We start from the raw sequence: 17,921 nt of genomic DNA on the forward strand, positions 1-17,921 counted from the left end.
TTATAACAAAAACAGAGTGATGGAAGGAAAATTAGCATACAGTCAATTTTTAGATAACAAACCAAAACAGTCAAAGAAAATAACTTGCTGCCATTATGTAAAACTAGGGATTCGAAGAATACTCAATCTGACTTACCTACAATTTTCTACTTGCATCTAAATTCATCTCTTACAAACCCTTCTTCCTCTCTAAGATAAGGTGTCAGTACTAATGGAGTTATTTATGAAATATGTGCCATTGAAAATTAAAGATTATTTCTGTTTTGATGACACGGTCTACCAGTTAAATACCATTTAATTTTTCCCCAGCTGTCTCAGTTTTAAGAATTAGGTAGATTTCATAAATGTTTGGTTTCCAAACTAATCTTTCATTTCAACATTCTCAGTTCCAAAGGGAAAATGATATGTATCAATTGATATCTATCATTGTATCAATACAAATGAATATATATGATTTCACAAAACAGTAGCCAGCCTAACTTTAATGCACTAGCATTCAACTTCTTACTGAGTGAAACACAACAATACTTAAACATATCAACCGAGAGAGTGAAAGCAAAATATTGAATATAAAATGAAACATTTTAGTCTCAAAAACTGGGCCTCACCTGATTCTTGGGTGGTGAATTTCACTACGTTACTAAACAGATTGGCATTTCCGACTTTGGTAAATGCAGCAACGCTGATGGAGTAGGTGCTCACTGGTTCCAGTCCAACGAGTTTGGCTTCTGTTTGTAAACCTGAAATATTCTGAAAAGCAGAAACAAAAATGCTTAGCTAAGATGCACCATGAAAACTTTGCTTGTTACTGGAATAATGATGTAAATATACTGAAGGTATGCTTTTCACATGTAGTCTATCATTTAGTAAGTATGGATATCTTTAATTAAAATAAAGCAAGTACGAATATTTACTTTGTGCCAAATGGTAGGATTAGCTTGATACAAGGATGAACCGAACCTCCTTTTTTCTGAAGAATATCAATATTGCCATTTAAAAAAATGTAGAATGCTCTATATGTTGTCTCTGATTTTTACATGAAATTATACTCTCATTACTTTCCTATATTCATGATAAACTATTACTCAGCCATAAAAATGGATAAAATCTCATCTTCTGCAATCAATCAGATGCAAGTGGAGGCCATTATCATTAGTGAAGTAAACCAGTCTCCAAAAACCAAGTATCATGTGTTCTCAGATATGTGGTAGTTCATATAGAATACAAAAAGCAATGTCTAGCAATGAAACTAACATCTCATGATTTTATCAGGGTTTATAGTCCTTGTACATAGTCCTGTGGAACAGTGGTCTTTCTACTTTTTACTTGTTGAACACAATGGCATTAAATTGGTGATTATAAAGTGAACTGAAAATAGGTTAGTATTAAAGTTACAGGAAAAAAAAGAAAGGAAAGAAGGAAGGGGTATTGAGAGAGAGATGAGCTAGAGAGGGGAGTATGGAATTGTGTCTGAAATACAAGCAATCTGTTCTCTTCATATTAATAAAAAGATTAAATTAAAGATCTCAATTTAAATCCAACTAGTGTCTGCTCAGTGATCCTTGATTTTTCTTGAACTCATCCAAGTACCTTTTAAACATGCACTAATATTTCTCTATAAATCAATTCTGTATGCTAGGCCTTAGGATTACATCAATAAAGAAAATAACAATTCTGTTTCTTTGAAGCTTAAATTGCAAACTTTCCCAGACAACTCCTAACTTTCTAATTTGACATAATCTTTTAAGAAAATGAACAAATGATTGTAAATGCCCAAGAAAGAGTATGCTTTTCTCATAGAAAAACTTGCCATGATGTTTGAAATTTTCAATTGAATTTCATTCAAGGATCATTGTGCTGTTAGAGCAGTAGGATTAAGCAACAATCCTTAGAACAAGAGAGGACAATCTCCTGTTTATACTAAGAGTAATGTTGTAAAATCATCTCTTGGGACTCACTGACCTATCTGAAGGACTTTCTCTATTACCCTATACCTCTCATTCTCCCATGTTCTTTGTCTACACAGAGTACTGTTAGATGACCTAGACTTAAAAACAACATATAAGACATGGTCTCTGCCATTGAGGACTTTCTTTAACAAGAGAAATCTACAATTGTTGACCAACAATAAATACAACATAAAAGAAGTAAATTTTGATTTTTGTAAGGAAAGGCTAGTACTTAGAGAGAAATATCTACGCCTGAGAGTAGCTGATGGGGTACTGAACAGATTTTCCCAAGACTAAATTGAAAGAGAAAGGCATGACTAGTGAATACTCCCAAACATATTTTACGGAGCTTTTTATTAAACAAATAATACCTTTTTGCATTTCACCATGACCCTAAGTTACCGACAGATCTCACTGTGTATGGACCACCATGGACTAACTATAGAGTAGCTATAACATTAAGATTGAACTGTAATTATTCTGCTTCCACAAACTTTAATTGGAAAAATGATCAGACAAGCAAAGAAAATGAAAGGAATCAATCACATCAGGACATAGGGGAATATGAAAGATAAAAGTTACACAGAGGGAAAAAAAGCAAATACTGTAAACTAAAAGAGAAGAAAAGAAAAGGATGGCGTGAAAATACATCTAAGGGACGCCACTGTGGCGTAGTGGGTAAAGTTGCTGCCTGCTGTACTGACATTACACATGGGTGCTGGTTTGAGTTCCAGCTGCTCCACTTCCCTTAGCTCTCTGCTATGGCCTGGGATAGCAGTAGAAGGTGGCCCAAGACCTTGCGCCTCTGCACCCAAGTGGGAGACCCAGAAGAAGCTCCAGGCTCCTGACTTTGGATCGGCCCAGCTCTGGCTGTTGAGGCCATTTGGGGAGTGAACCAGTGGATAAAAGACTTCTCTCTTTCTGCCTCTGCCTCTTTGTAACTCTGCCTTTCAAATAAATAAATCTTTAAAAAGAATAAATACATGTAAATGAATGTGAAAGAAAATGAAGTCATAAAAATTGATAAACAAATATCAGGAACTACAAGTAATAGTTTTTAAAAAACAACTACTCTCTCAAACACATGGTTTACTTCTTTATGTTACAAATATTTTACTATTGCTACAGTGAAATATTAATGGCAACATTTCTATAGAGAAAATATGCTGTAAAATCTTAGACTTGAGGCAGGCATTTGGTGCAGTGTTAAGATGCCACTGGAAATGCCCACATCCTATATTGGAGGACCTTGTTCAAGTTCCAGCTCCATTATGATTCCAGCTTCCTGCTACTGTGTGGCCCTGGGAAGAGGCAGATGATGGCCCAAGTAGTTGTGTCCCAGAAAGCTATGTGGGAGAGCTAGATTGAGTTCTAGGCTCCTGGCTTTGACATGGTGCAGCTCTAACTATTTTGGACATTAGGGGAGAGAAACAGCATGTATGTCTGAGTCTGTCTTACTCTCTCTCTCCTTCTCTCCCTCTCTGTCTCTCTGCCTTTTAAATAGAATGAAAATATTTATTTTTGTAAAAAATCTCAGACTATAAAGTATCCTCATATTCAGATAAGGGCATAATGTATTTATGCTGAGTACAATTTCAATGTTGGAGAGTTTGTTTTGCTTTAATCTATGTACAGCAACAGCAATAGTTAATTGTCAAGAAACTAGAATTGTTTTAATGCTTTATATACACTTTACCTTATAATTCTCTTTTTAATACAGGCATCGTTAAAACTCATTTTTCACTTTAAGATACTGTGTCTTAAGATGTTAAGGAATTTCCCTAATGCAGGAGAATACATTGCAAAGGCAAGATTTGACTAAGGTCATTTGATATCAGAACTCTTGTTTTGATACTATGGTAAGGTGTCTGTGTGAGAGCTTACTGTTTTGTGATGTTTAGATCAGATATACACATGCACATGGTTATCCTAGAAATGTATTTACTCTAAGAAAATGATTCTTTTTCCTCTTTTGATATCTATATCCCCATAAACCATACAAAGCAAATGCAAAATAAGAAAATACTAGGATTTTACACTTCTGAGAAACAGATTGCACATTAACAAGTAATATAATTCAAATTCTAGGCTGGCACTGCGGCTCACTTGGCTAATCCTCCGCCTGAGACGCCGGCACCCCGGGTTCTAGTCCCGGTTGGGGCGTCAGTTCTGACCCGGATGCTCCTCTTCCAGTCCAGCTCTCTGCTGTGGCCTGGGAAAGCAGTGCAGGATGGCCCAAGTGCTTGGGCCCTGCACCTGCATGGGAGAACAGGAGGAAGCACCTGGCTCCTGGCTTTGGATCAGTGCAGCGCATCGCGCCGGCAGTGGCGGCCATTTGGGGGGTGAACCAACAGAAAAAGGAAGACCTTTCTCTCTGTCTCTCTCTCGCTCACTAACTCTGCCTTTCAAACAAAAAAAAATTCAAATTCTACTCAGCCTATCAGATTCTATACCTTGGTTTCTAGAAACAAAGTCATTATTTCTTGGGATATAACTTTAATTACTGATTTTGATTTTTACTATTTGCTTTTTCAACTCCACATGTTATAACCATGTAATAAATTCTAACACAGTTAATTAAGCAAAAAGTTTGCTGTAATTTTCTGCACTATTCTTGCTGTAATTAAATAGCAACGTTTTCCAGGATGTTATTGGCCTTTAGGAAAAAATATGAAAATTTTCTTAAATAAACACTAGTTATATTTTGGCAATTGAGAGCTGGAAATCAAACATGTATATTTGAGACCTTTAGTTATATCCGTTCTTTAGATATTTTTCATGGATTCTGGATCCTAGAAATGGAAGTGAGAATCAGTATTCAATGTTACAAGGAAATTCATCTTGGAAGTAAAAGAGTAAGATATATCTCAAAAACAAATAATGTAGCATTCATGCTATTTGGGAAGATTACCCAAAGTCCAGTATGAAAAGGTTAAAATGAATGAATAGAAATAGGTTATATGCTATAACAGGTTTTAAATAAAAAAAAATGTTCTGCAGACCTGACAAAAGGACGCATTTATAACTTAAACTGGAGTTATCTAGAAAGTACAAATTCAGCAAAAACTCTATGGTGTATTCAGCGTGTGTTTCTGGTAAATGTTTTTCTCGTGTTTCCCAAAAGCACCCTTAAACTGTAGGAAATTAAAGTTTTAAAGAAATAACTTGAACGTTACTTTAAAGTAGTCTATTTCAGTCTATGTATCAAGAAAGATTTCAGTTCAGTATCTGAATTTCGGAAACATTTACTGTTATAATCAACCTACCTTATAAAATATAGTATCAGTTTCATGGTCATGAATTTTAAAACTATATACTTTAACAATACCGCCTGGAAGAGGACTTGGGCTCCATTCCAGCCATACAAAGTCTGAAGTGTAGTTGATTAAAGTCAAATTTTGAGGAGGTGCTAAAGGCACTGCAGGAAAACACATTATAAAAAAAAAAACTTACATTCATAAAAATTTAAGCATTGAAAGAACATTGTGAGTCTAGCTTCTTGAAAATACTAGTTAAGAAAGATTCATTAAATGACCACATCTTGATTTCAGAAGAAAGTCATCTTAAGTATTTAGATTTTTTAATTTGGAACACAGTCATTCCAAAATAGCTTTTGGCAGAATATTTCAATCGGGAGCTTGAATTAAAAAAAAAAAAAAAAAGAGGTTAGGCAAAGTAGATGAATAACTGTAAGCCAGTTAAAAATACAGAATCTCATATCCTTTCATTTTTCCATGCTGTTCCTTAGAAAGAGAGAGAGCAAGTGTTGGCAACAAGATTGCGTGAAGAAATACAGATTTGGCTTACCTGACTCATCTGTGTAAAAGAAAAGAGTACTGGAAGGACCGAGTCCTTTTAAAGTTCTTGCTGCAGCAAAAAAACTGTATAATGTAAATGGTGAAAGCTCTTCCAATATTATATAGTTATCAGAAGTAATAAAAGAAAAATTTTCATTTGGTCCTTGTAAAGTCAAGTCATAACTTATGATTGCACCATTTGGCTTTACTGGGGGATCCCATGATAAGAGAACTGAGGTAGAGGAAAGGTTTTTAAAAGTGTTGATTATTGGTGAGGTTTCTGGGACTATAAAAGAAAAAGAGAATATTAAATGAAACAAAGGTGAATTTGCATTTTTAAGAAAGAGATTTCAATCATAATGGAGCGTCATGATTTTATTAACAGGTTATTTTAATTTTAAACAGAGTTTATTGCACATATATAAAGGATAATAACTTGAGAATAAGCAGAATCAATATAATTATAAAAAGAATGCCGTATAAATGAAGAGAACAATAATAATCTGCTGAATAGGTAATAAAAGGGTCTAGCCTACCATCTTCTTCAGTTTTGATGTGTAGCTGTGCAGTATAGGTATCAGAGAATCCCTTTTCTGTTGATGGAGTGATTTTTAATATATAATCAGTATATTTTTCCAGATTATCAAAATATATGCTTCTCTCATATGTAACTAGAGGCGGTCTCTCGTGGTGAGGAGTCTGCTGTAAATTCAGTGAAACATAGTAGAAGACTAGACCATTTGGTTGAGACGGCGGGACCCAGCTTACATTTATTGCAGTTGATGAAATGGACTCGTAAGTCAGGTTTCCAACAAGCCCTTCGGGTACTATGATAGGTAACGGGCAAAATATGAAAATCGTCAATTACCCTAAATAGAATTACATTTACAAATTGAGTATAATGATTGAAATTGCATCTAACATATCATCACTCTTACATTATTTAAATGCAGATGTGGGAAGAACCCTATTAAAATATCTTCAAAATAATTGTTTTAAAGATCTTTCAAAATAAACTGTTATCTTTGATAAGTACACAAATTATTTTTGTATGATATTCTCTTGGTTTTTCTTTTCCACAACTTAAAGATTGTGTGCATACTTGTGTGTGTGTACCCAAACCATTAAATATCTTGGTAATGAATCTTATCTAAATAATATTTTTAGTTTCTACTTCTAAAGATTATCTTTAGCATACATATCTGGAAACTGAGGCTCAGAGCAATTAAGTGAACTCCCTCAAGGTCATGATAGGTTGAGAAGAGTTAATACTAAGCTTTTCTGATAATAAATCTCAAGATTTCCCCAGTCATCAGACTACCAACCCATATGTGTACATTAAGAAATTATACTGCTTACAACAGTTCTAATTGTCAAATACCAGTTGCATTGTGATGCTAAGGTCTGTTAACATAAATCTGACATCTATTTGAGTAGTGCACAATATATGCTTATTATCTATAGTGCTATAATTATAATTGATAATATGATAGGTTGCAAAAATATATTATCAATTTGTTAACTATTCTCAAGATTCTTCCAACAAGAAACAATGCTTATAGTGCCTGTCAATGTATGAACTTCAAATAATTAACATGGAATTTTACACTCAGAAGTTTAGATCAATACCAATTTTCAAAAACAGAATGATCTTTTTAAAGTAAACAAATAGACAACAGAAACAGCTACAAGAGAAATAGTTCATGATCCACTTATCACTGTATTCTCAAAGCTGAAACCTAAAAAACATCAAAAGCTTCAGTCATTATAGTTTTTTGGGGATAGTCATAGCAAGCATGAATCCTCAGAGGTCACATCAAAATTCTGCAATTGGAGAAAATATTTTGGGCATATTAGTCATCAACACAGTAAAAACAAAAATGCCGCATGGAGTTCTTTGTGGATTCAAAGTCTGAAAGGAAAGAAACTGCTAGATTTTTTAATGCAAAGGTAGCTCCTAAAACAAATGCACAAGTATGTTAACTATCAGAATATTCACCCATGTATGCAGAGTATTTTTTTGGCCATAACCAGGTGGCTATGACATCTTTTGAAGCACTAAAATTAACACAATTTTCATGAATGGAGGGTAGGAGTTTTCATGAAGAGAAGAGCCATTATTAATTTAGTAATTTCTTAGCAATATTAAGTGCATTTAAAAATTCCTATCAATAGTAGTTAACTATGTCTAAATAAAATACAAATTTTTACTACAAACATATACAAATAGTAAAAGTTCCTAAAGTAATTATAAAGTTTTTAATCATTCCTATTAAAGAATAAATGCTTTTTGTTTACATACTGTCTTGATCTGTGTATACTTGAACTATGTCACTGCTTTTATTCCCATTTCCAACGGAAGTGCTTGCTGTTATCCAAAATGTATAGTAGCTGAATATTGCCAGGTTTTCTATTACAGCAGATACAGTCATATTGTACAAGTCATTGGTTCCTTCATGGAGTGTAAAATTCTGAAAAAAAGCGCATGACTTCAGTAGTCCAGATGTACTTATGTATTTTTACATCTCAAAATAATTATTGTACATAAATTGGTTATATCATTATTGAAATGTGCTAACTTTTAAGAAAAATCAACATAGGATATTATAGTGCAATAATCACATTGGATATATTTTGTACTAAAAGGAGGAATAGACAGTAGATTTTATTACAAAATCAATACACAAAATAGGAAAAAAAAATCCCAAGCTTACATTAGGGAAGATCAAGAAGCCAATTAAAAATGCTGTAACTGCGGATCAGTATCCATTTCCTTATGAAACAGTCAAGTATTTTTTCAAAGTACTGGCTATTTTAAAAAATGCAGGAATATTGCAAAACATTTATTTTTTTCTTCCCTTTAATGATGATAGAACTATAAATGCGCCGGCGCCGCGGCTCACTAGGCTAATCCTCCGCCTTGCGGCGCCGGCACACCGGGTTCTAGTCCCGGTCGGGGCACCGATCCTGTCCCGGTTGCCCCTCTTCCAAGCCAGCTCTCTGCGTGGCCAGGGAGTGCAGTGGAGGATGGCCCAAGTGCTTGGGCCCTGCACCCCATGGGAGACCAGGAGAAGCACCTGGCTCCTGCCATCGGATCAGCGTGATGCGCAGGTCGCAGCGCGCCTACCGCGGCGGCCATTGGAGGGTGAACCAACGACAAAGGAAGACCTTTCTCTCTGTCTCTCTCTCTCACTATCCACTCTGCCTGTCAAAAAAAAAAAAAAAAAAAAAAGAACTATAAATGCGTATGCCCCTTTCTAAAACTAAACCTTTATTAGTCATCCTTGGTAGACCCTCTTTTTCCTGCACTGTGGGGACCAAGGAAAACGCAGTAAGATGCACAGTGCAGAGAAATTTCTGAACTCTTCTGCCTGACTCCTTAGAACAGTTGTCCCAAGGCATCTTTTGAATTTTTAGAGAATTTATGCAATAATTTCCTTCCTGATCAATTTTAAAAAACTAAACACATAGTCAAACAAAATGAGCCATAAATTAAATGAAAACAGCCTTTAAAAATATGTAGGTATTAGTATGAATAATTTTATCTCAGAGTTCATCTACAGGAAGTAATCTGTCTCATTTCAAGCCACCCGAAGCCCTCTGAGCCCTACAGTCTTGTTCGATTACCCAGAGACAGCTCTGGGTAATCTAATCTCAAAGCTTCTCTTCCTTCAACTCTAATCATCTCTACTTCACAAAAAACCTTTGAGGATTAAAGGGCATAAAGCACATAACACAATTAATGCCATGTCTATCACACAATTAAAAACCAAGAAATGGTAATGAGCCTCATTTAAATGAACAATATAGGATAATCAGTTTGACTAAATTTATAGTCAAGATGGTTCTTAAATTTATCAACAAATTAAGTTCAGCAAAAATGTTACGGTTCTTTCCCAACATTTGGAAGAAAATCGAGTATAATAAAAGATTTACTTCAATTTTGTTGTGACTTATTTATGGACACATTAAAACAAAATAAGAATCACACAAGATATTATCCATGAACATAATACTTTCCAATACAACTACTTTACACATAAAATAACTAGTTTATACTAAGCACCACTTAACAGTATTCATTTAGCTTTTTGGCACAGATTCCAATGTGTCTTTGTTATAGAATTTTCTCATTATCTCTGACCTTGACGACTAATAAGTAATTAGTTATTTTGAGTCACTCAGAAGTCAATCCTGCCATGTGACTCAGTATTCATTGACAAGTAACAAATTTGTAGAATTAGGTCAAATATCCAGAGAACTATTTCATCCCTGTATGTATTTTTGCACAAAATGTTCTAATGCATTAAATGATCTAATGAAGGCTTACACCTTTGTTTATGTAAATGAAACCAGAAGGTATTTAGTAAAATCTTTTCAAATTTGATTAATCAACAAATTTTCAGTTATATTATGGCAAGCACACTGAAGGAGACATTAGGGAGCATGCAAAAATTACATTGTAGAAGAGTCCATATGCTATACGAAACACAATGTGCAACAACTGAAAGAACAAGAATTTCTGAATACAAGGGTACTTCAAAAAGCTTGTGCAAATTGGAATCAAAATCTAAGATTAGGGGCCAGGGGCGTGGTTCAGCAGGTTAAAGCCCCAGCCTGCAGTGTGGGCATCCTACATGAGTACCAGTTCAAGTCCAGGCTGCTCCACTTCTGATTCAGCTCCCTGTAATGTGCCTGGGAAAGCAGAAGATGGCTCAAGTGTTTGGGCCCCTGCCCCGACATGGGAGACCCAGAATAAACTTCTGGCTTCAGCTTAGCTCAGTCCTGGCTGTTGCAGCCATTTGAGGAATGAACCAGCAAATCAAAGATTTCTATCTCTATTTCTCCTTCTCTAACTGTGCCTTTCAAGTAAATAAATAAATCTTAAAAAAAAAAAAAAGCTAAGATTATTTTGATGCAAAAAATTCTGAAATTCATGGATATAAGGAGTCTTCAGAAATTTCATGTTAAATGCATATTATGGAGCCATTGCTGTGGTATAGCAGATAAAGTCGCCATCTGTGGCACTGGCATGCTTTATGGGCACCTGTTTGAGTCCCAGCTGCTCCACTTCTGATCAAGCTCCTTGCTAATGGTCTGCAGAAGAAGTGGAGGATGGCTCAAGGGCTTGGGTCCCTCCACCCACATGGGAGATTGGAAGTGGCTCCTGGTTAGTGACTTCAGATAGGCCCACCTCTGGCATCAGTTGCCAATGGAGGAGTAAACTATCACATGGAAGACCACTCTCTATCGCTCTTTAACTCTGCCTTTCAAATAAATAAATAAATATTTACATGGGTATCAGGAAAAAATTACTCATACATTTCAAAAAAAATTTTATCAAAGCAATATCTTTTAATTATTTTTAAGTTTATTTTTATTTATTTGAAAGGCAGAACAAGGGAGTAGGGGAGAGAGTGAGCGAGCATGCTTCCACCCACTAGGTCATTCCCCAAACGCCTGCAAGAGCTGAGGCTGAGTGACACAGAAGCCAAGAGCCTGGGGCTCCATCCAGTTCTCCCACACAGGTAACAGGGACCCAGGTACTTCACCCACCACCTACTGCGGCACAGACTGTGAATGAGCAGGGTACTTGATCAGAAGCATGGGCAGGACCGGATCTTTGGCCCAGTGATATGAGATGCAGGCAGCCCAAGCACTGACCTAACCCTCTGCACCAAAACACCTGTCCCTAAATTTATCTTTTAACTCCTCTCTCTACAAACTTTCTGAAATATTAAACAAGTTAAATTCCCCAAGATAAGAAGAAATTTTCATTTAATTATATACATCAGTGCTTCAAATTTATAATTAAGTACAAAAATGCTGGTCAATTATAATAACTTTATATTTTATTAAAATATTGAGTATTCAACCTATGCATGGTACACTTCTAGGAGCTTCAGGGGGTGGAAAGAAAGGTATCATGCATCTCTTTACTTCAAGGTGTTTGCTCAGGCATAAGGGAACTAAAGACAGATATCAGACATAGGGAATAGGAGACAGACAGTAACAATATGCTGGGCATGAGGTATCCATCAAGTTCTCTAGGACGGAGAAAGCAGAGAAGGAATAAGAAAAAGACTACACACCTACTCTGCGCTGTTAGTTTCATTTTGAGGATTTCTCTTACTCTACCAATCCACATTAGAAAACTTAGTAGTGAAGATAATGATGCTATTTTTAACATTAACTTTAGGGATAAAGCAAAGCACGAATAAACTTCACGCAATATGAGACTACGTTCTGAAATGTTCTAACATCATTAGCCTGTGTCTGCTTGCAGCTGTCACACTTAAAAGCATTCTTAAGATTATTTAATAAAAGATAACATGTTCTAAGACAGATGAACTGCAAATGGGATATTATATTCCCAGGTTGATTAAATAGATTCAGTAGATCATATTAAAACCATAGTTAGATGCTCATATTTGATTATTAAAATGTTGAGAAAGAGTACAAAAATACAATCACAAGTAAGTGATAAGTAAATTGTAAAGAGGGAAAACTATCACAAAGGTTTCGCACTGTAGAGACCGTTGTGCAATGTTTTTGTTAAATGCATGAAAGAAGAAAAAAATCTGCAATTTAAAAGTGATTTGTTGGCATAATGAAACATTGTTAAATTTGAAAACAACATTGTGGTGAAAACTTTGTGTCATTAGTTCGAATATTTTCCCCATTATCAGAGCAGAGTAGAAAAGAACAGCAAAAACTGCTTGATGCAAGCAGATGCAAATTCGTTCCCTACTTTCTCCTTTTGCTCTTAAAGTATTTGTTTACATTTTAACTTTCATGACATCTATTACCTATCTAAAGATATTTACTTCTTTTTGTTTTGTTTTGTTTTTGACAGGCAGAGTTAGACAGTGAGAGAGAGAGAGAAATGTCCTCCCTCCATTGGTTCACCCTCCAAATGGCCGCTACGGTCGGTGCTGTGCCAATCCGAAGCCAGGAATCAGGCGCCTCTCCTGGTCTCCCTTGTGGGTGTAGGACCCAAGCACTTGGGCCATCCTCCAATGCCCTCCTGGGCCACAGCAGAGAGCTGGACTGGAAGAGGAGCAACCGGGACAGGACCGGCACCCCAACCAGGACTAGAACCAGGGGTGCCAGCGCCGCAGGCGGAGGGTTAGCCAGGTGAGCCGCAGCACTGGCCCAGATATTTACTTCTTTTGGAAAGATAGAATTTTATATATATATATATATATATATATATATATATATATATACACACACACACACACACATATACATGTGTGGAAATACATAAAAAGAGAAAGAGAGAGAAATTAATCTTTCATCAACTGGTTCACTTCCCAAAAGCCCACAATAACCAGAGCCAGGCCAGGAGCTAGTAACTCCATCCAGGTTTCCCACATGGGTGTTTGGGGCCCAAGCATTTGAGCTGTCATCTGCTGCCTCCAAGACACGTAAACAGGAAGCTGGATCAGAAGCAGAGTAGCTGTGACTCAAACAGGTACTGTGATGTCAGATAGGGGAGATGGGAGTAGCAGATTAGCCCACTATGCTGTAACATCCACCGTATCTAAATATATTTCATAAGATAGCTTGCTTTTGGCATAGAGGTTTTAATGCTCACATTTGGGCCCACTCTTTGAGAGTGGAATGTAAACACTAAACTAACTTCTGGAGGTTATCCTACTCCCTGCACGGTGAGTCCTGCCAGTCTGCAGTGTTTGCTCCAGCCATTCACTAACCAACACTCCCCTGTAGCTGCACTAAAGCAGATCACAGCTTAGTTGCAGAGATTCTCACTTCTGAGAAGTAACTTCAGTGACTCAACTTGGTGTTGCAGTCACAGGTGGGAGTAGGCAACTCAGAATTACTAAGATCTCTTTTCTCTTTTTCCTTAAAAAGAATTCAAAGAAATAAGAATTGTCAGAGCCTGTGCTATGGCACGGTGGGTTAAGCCTCCACTTAAGTGCCAGCATCCCACAAGGGTGCCGGTTCAAGTCCTGGCTGCTCTACTTCCAATCCAGCTCCCCTCTACAGTACAGGGGAAAACATCTGAGGATGGTCCAAGTACTCAGGCCTCTGCATCCATGTGAGAGACTTGGATGAAGCTCCTGGCTCCTAGGTTTTGCCTGGCCCAACCCTAGCTGTTGTGGCCACTGAGGAGTGAACTAGTGGATGGAAGATTTCTCTCTCTCTCTTTGCTTCTCCCTCTCAATAGCTCTGCCTTTCAATAAGTGAATCTTTAAATAAATTGCCAAAGTCCTAACTACTGGCAATCAATAATTTCTTCTAGCAAGGTATGCAGTCTCTATATTGCAGTGTGTCTTCTAAATTGGTTTTCCAAATTATGTTGTGACTCTTTCCATCTCTGATTCAGTCACAGTCACTCCAATTTTATCTTTTCATCTGTTAGGGTTCTGTGAAACATTTAATTTGGAGAAAGAATATAATTCTGTGAAAAGCTGAAAATGTATCTCTAAATTAAATGCATGCTAGCTATTTTCATAACCTTAACCATTCACATCCTACAAAGTTCCCATCTGCAAACTATGAAAGCCTAGAACTCACATCTTACTAACTAATCACATTCCTATTGGTCTTCATTATATCTGATACTAAGTGATAATAATGATTCTTATATTTTTAAATTGCAGAAAAACAAACACATTCAGATCATAAAACTATTTGTATTGTCTACAAACAAGATGGAAAAATCTGAGAATTTTGAGTGCAAATGAGAGCAGCAATACTTGGAAGAAGTGGAATAGGGGCTGGCACTGTGGCACAGAGGGTTAACGCCCTGGCCTGAAGCGCTGGCATCCCATATGGGCGCCAGTTCAAAACCTGGCTGCTCCACTTCCAATCTAGCTCTCTGCTATGGCCTGGGAAAGCAACAGAAGATGGCCCAAGTCCTTGGGCCCCTGCACCCATGTGGGAAACCCAGAAGAAGCTCCTGGCTCCTGGCTTCAGATGGGCGCAGCTCCGGCTGTTGCAGCCAATTGGGGAGAGAACCATCGGATGGAAGTCCTCTCTCTGTCTTCCTACCTCTCCTCTTTCTGTGTAACTCTGACTTTCAAAGCAATAAATAAATCTTTAAAAAAAGTGGAATAAAGGGCCATTATTACACAGTGAATATTACATAGGTGATAGTTCCATGGTTAATGTGCATAAAGCTGAAATGATGAGAAATTTAAATGTATGTGACATTTTCCCACCCAATCACTTAATGGAGTTTTTTCAAACATATCTGTACATAATTATCAATGTGAGTAAACACAGTAAGCCTGAATATCAACAAAGTTGAAAGGTGGGAAAAAAAAAAACCTAGTAGAAAACTCGGGTCTTACCTGCATGAAAGTACCGGAATTATTTCTGTAATACACAGAATAATATTGTATGATCCCATTAGGTTTTGAAGGGGGAGTCCAAAAGAGAATTATTGATGAAGAACTGAGATTCACGTAATGAACATCTTTGGGAGGATCACTTGGTGCTATAAAACCAGGAAGGAACAAAAAACTGTATGAAAACCTGTCTTTTGCAACAAGATGGACACAACTGGAAACCATTATACTTAGGGAAATAAGCCAGCCCCTGAAAAACATCTGTCAGATGTCATGTGCTTTCCTTGATCCAAGGTAACTAATAGAATACCTGAAATGTAATGTGTTGGAGTGAGATTCAGTGATTGTTTACAGCCCTTGTCTCTTCCGTTGAGGAAGAGTGAAGGGACAGAGCATGGGCGTGAGGGAAGGTCGTATCACTATGTTCATAAATCTGTATATATGAACTACATGAAACCTGTATAACTTAAATAAAATTTTAAAAACTGTATTGCAGCTCCAAGGAACCTCTAAAATACCTGAATTTTGACTATATCTTATGAGCTAAAGTGATAATAATTATTTGTCAGTAAAATTTAAATGAGGAATAACATCTACTGAAATGGCAGAAATTAAATTTATGACACATGGGGCCTTCCCTTTAACACTTTACCATAATGACATTCAAGCAAAGGACAGATGGATTTCTTGTTCATAAGATACCATCCTAGCTCTAAAATATATCCACTGTCATATATTTGAATACAACATTATAACAAGTTTCCAAAATAGAATACATAAAGTGGAATTATAGTTTAATTTAGCATTTTGAAATTGAGTAGTCAAGTCAAAGGCAAACAGAAAATTGACTTCATATATTTGATGTTGTTCCACTTAGTAAGCAAATAAAATGCTTCTGTGTCCAGTAAGTTATGAATTAAGGCAGCAACAAATTTACTTAATCCTCAGAAGTAGATCTTATATTGTTCCATAATACAGATGGAACATTCAGGCTTAAAGAAATAAACTAACTTTCCTATCATCACACAGCTTGAAAGTGACCAAAAAGCAATTCCGCGTCCACCTGATGGTGGATTTTAGGCATAACACATTTTTATATTTAATACTTTTTTCTGAGTCTACTATGCTTTAAGTTAGCTTAGGTCCATAAGAACTCACCTCCCTCAGGTGTTCGAAAGCTAATAATACGACTTCTTGATTTCCCATCACCAAACCTGGTGCTAGCTGTTACACAGGCACTATATTCAGCATTGTAGTCCAAATCTGAAAACTCTAAAGATGTCTCAGTAACATTAATAGTTTTTAGTGATGAACTATCCCTGAGAGAAAAAAAAATACCTGTATAATTTGCTTTTATATTAAAATTTACCACATACTTTTTGATCACAAGTATATTAAAAATCAGCAATTTATAATACATTTTTGTCTTACTTATATACAAAAGTATATTAATCCAGTTGAATAAAGATGTTACATATCCTTCAAAACTAAAACAATGAATTCACAATACATCAGTAAATTAATTTTTGTTTTCAAGTTTATTCAGTAATTCAATCAGATGTTAATAAAGATGTTCATAATTAGAGTTTCCTTCGACTGAATTTTACAGATCTCCAGGAAAACTGTGTATTCAAAGTAATTATAAAATTCCTTCGCATTATGTTTGTATCCAAGTACTTGTTCTTTTTGAATGTTAGCAAAATCTTAATTGTATTATGAATTAGCAAACAAATCCATCTTTCATAGGTTGTACAATAGTTGCATTTACTTCAGATGACTCCAAATAAATAATAAATCTTAACAACAGTATCTAAAATTGAAAATATGCATGCTATCCTTTACTAATTTAATAGAAATTAGATGAAAAACCATTTATGAATGTCATAAAGAAAGAAGAAAATAGAGCTCACTTTTCTCTTTGAATCCAAATCATTAAAATATTTAAAATGTCACTTCAGGAAAGGAAAGCAAATCAAATAATAAACAAAATATCAGAAAAAAGAAAGGGGTCCAAAGAACAAAATGTTAAAAGTAACATAGCACACTACAACTATATTTTATTTCAGTCATTTTAGCTCCATAATTTTGAATCAGGTATAGATTAGTACCTAAAGTCGGAGAATAAATATGTATTCAGTGGTGCTAAAGTATGAATTTTAAATTTTAATAACAATAAAATTAGTTATGAAAGAACTTAGATAAGAGACTAGGATCAACATAAGAAAAACATGACTCACATTTGTCTTCTTTAGAAACATAAGGCACCAGAAAAGTAACTGGATATCCCCCTCTGAATAGCAAGTTTTCTTTCTTTACTACTGACATATTTGAATCCTGAATCACTGAGCGGAATACTAGATTTTAATTGAATCAAGGGTATCCACAATGAGATAAATTTCAGCCATGGTTCTACTATTAAGGAAGGGTCAATTCACTCCTGATATAAGTACTGCTATCTGAAAAATAGTAGGAAGGCTTACCATAGTGAGAAAAATAAATTTCAGAGTATGCAATTAGAGACAGGTGGGATTAGCCAGGCTATTCAGCAATTTGAAACAGTTTCATTAGACATCCTTTTTCAAAAGAAATAGACAGAGCTTTCTTTGGCTTCAATGGGACTATAGAAGAGGGGCTTTTAAAACTCATAATGTTGTGGCTATTAGTTACAGAAAAAGATGGCTTGACACAGAAATTTTACCCTATTCCATTCTCCTGTCATTGGTCACAGGTCATCAGAACACCAAGAAGGTCTTACCCAAATCAGATCTCTACAGCTATAAAATTGGCAAAAATAATCTAATTGTATATCTATTTTAAAATAACTTTTCAAGCATGTTTTTCAAGGCTATTTGCCA

General features: G+C 35.8%; 1 protein-coding gene across 1 annotated transcript in view; it reads right to left on the bottom strand.

Annotated features, from left to right (window-relative positions):
• PTPRQ (protein tyrosine phosphatase receptor type Q) overlaps nt 1-17,921 on the bottom strand; it is a 217,095-nt gene that overhangs the window by 129,886 nt on the left and 69,288 nt on the right. The window contains exons 18-24 of the mRNA XM_062202056.1: nt 16,225-16,385; nt 15,070-15,215; nt 8,049-8,217; nt 6,283-6,573; nt 5,757-6,032; nt 5,216-5,367; nt 609-750 (exon numbers count right to left, since the gene is read on the bottom strand). Coding sequence (XP_062058040.1) covers nt 609-750; nt 5,216-5,367; nt 5,757-6,032; nt 6,283-6,573; nt 8,049-8,217; nt 15,070-15,215; nt 16,225-16,385 — 1,337 coding nt within the window. The remainder of the gene's footprint in view (nt 1-608; nt 751-5,215; nt 5,368-5,756; nt 6,033-6,282; nt 6,574-8,048; nt 8,218-15,069; nt 15,216-16,224; nt 16,386-17,921) is intronic.

Source organism: Lepus europaeus, chromosome 10 (assembly GCF_033115175.1).
Source record: "Lepus europaeus isolate LE1 chromosome 10, mLepTim1.pri, whole genome shotgun sequence".
Classification (NCBI taxonomy): domain Eukaryota; kingdom Metazoa; phylum Chordata; class Mammalia; order Lagomorpha; family Leporidae; genus Lepus; species Lepus europaeus.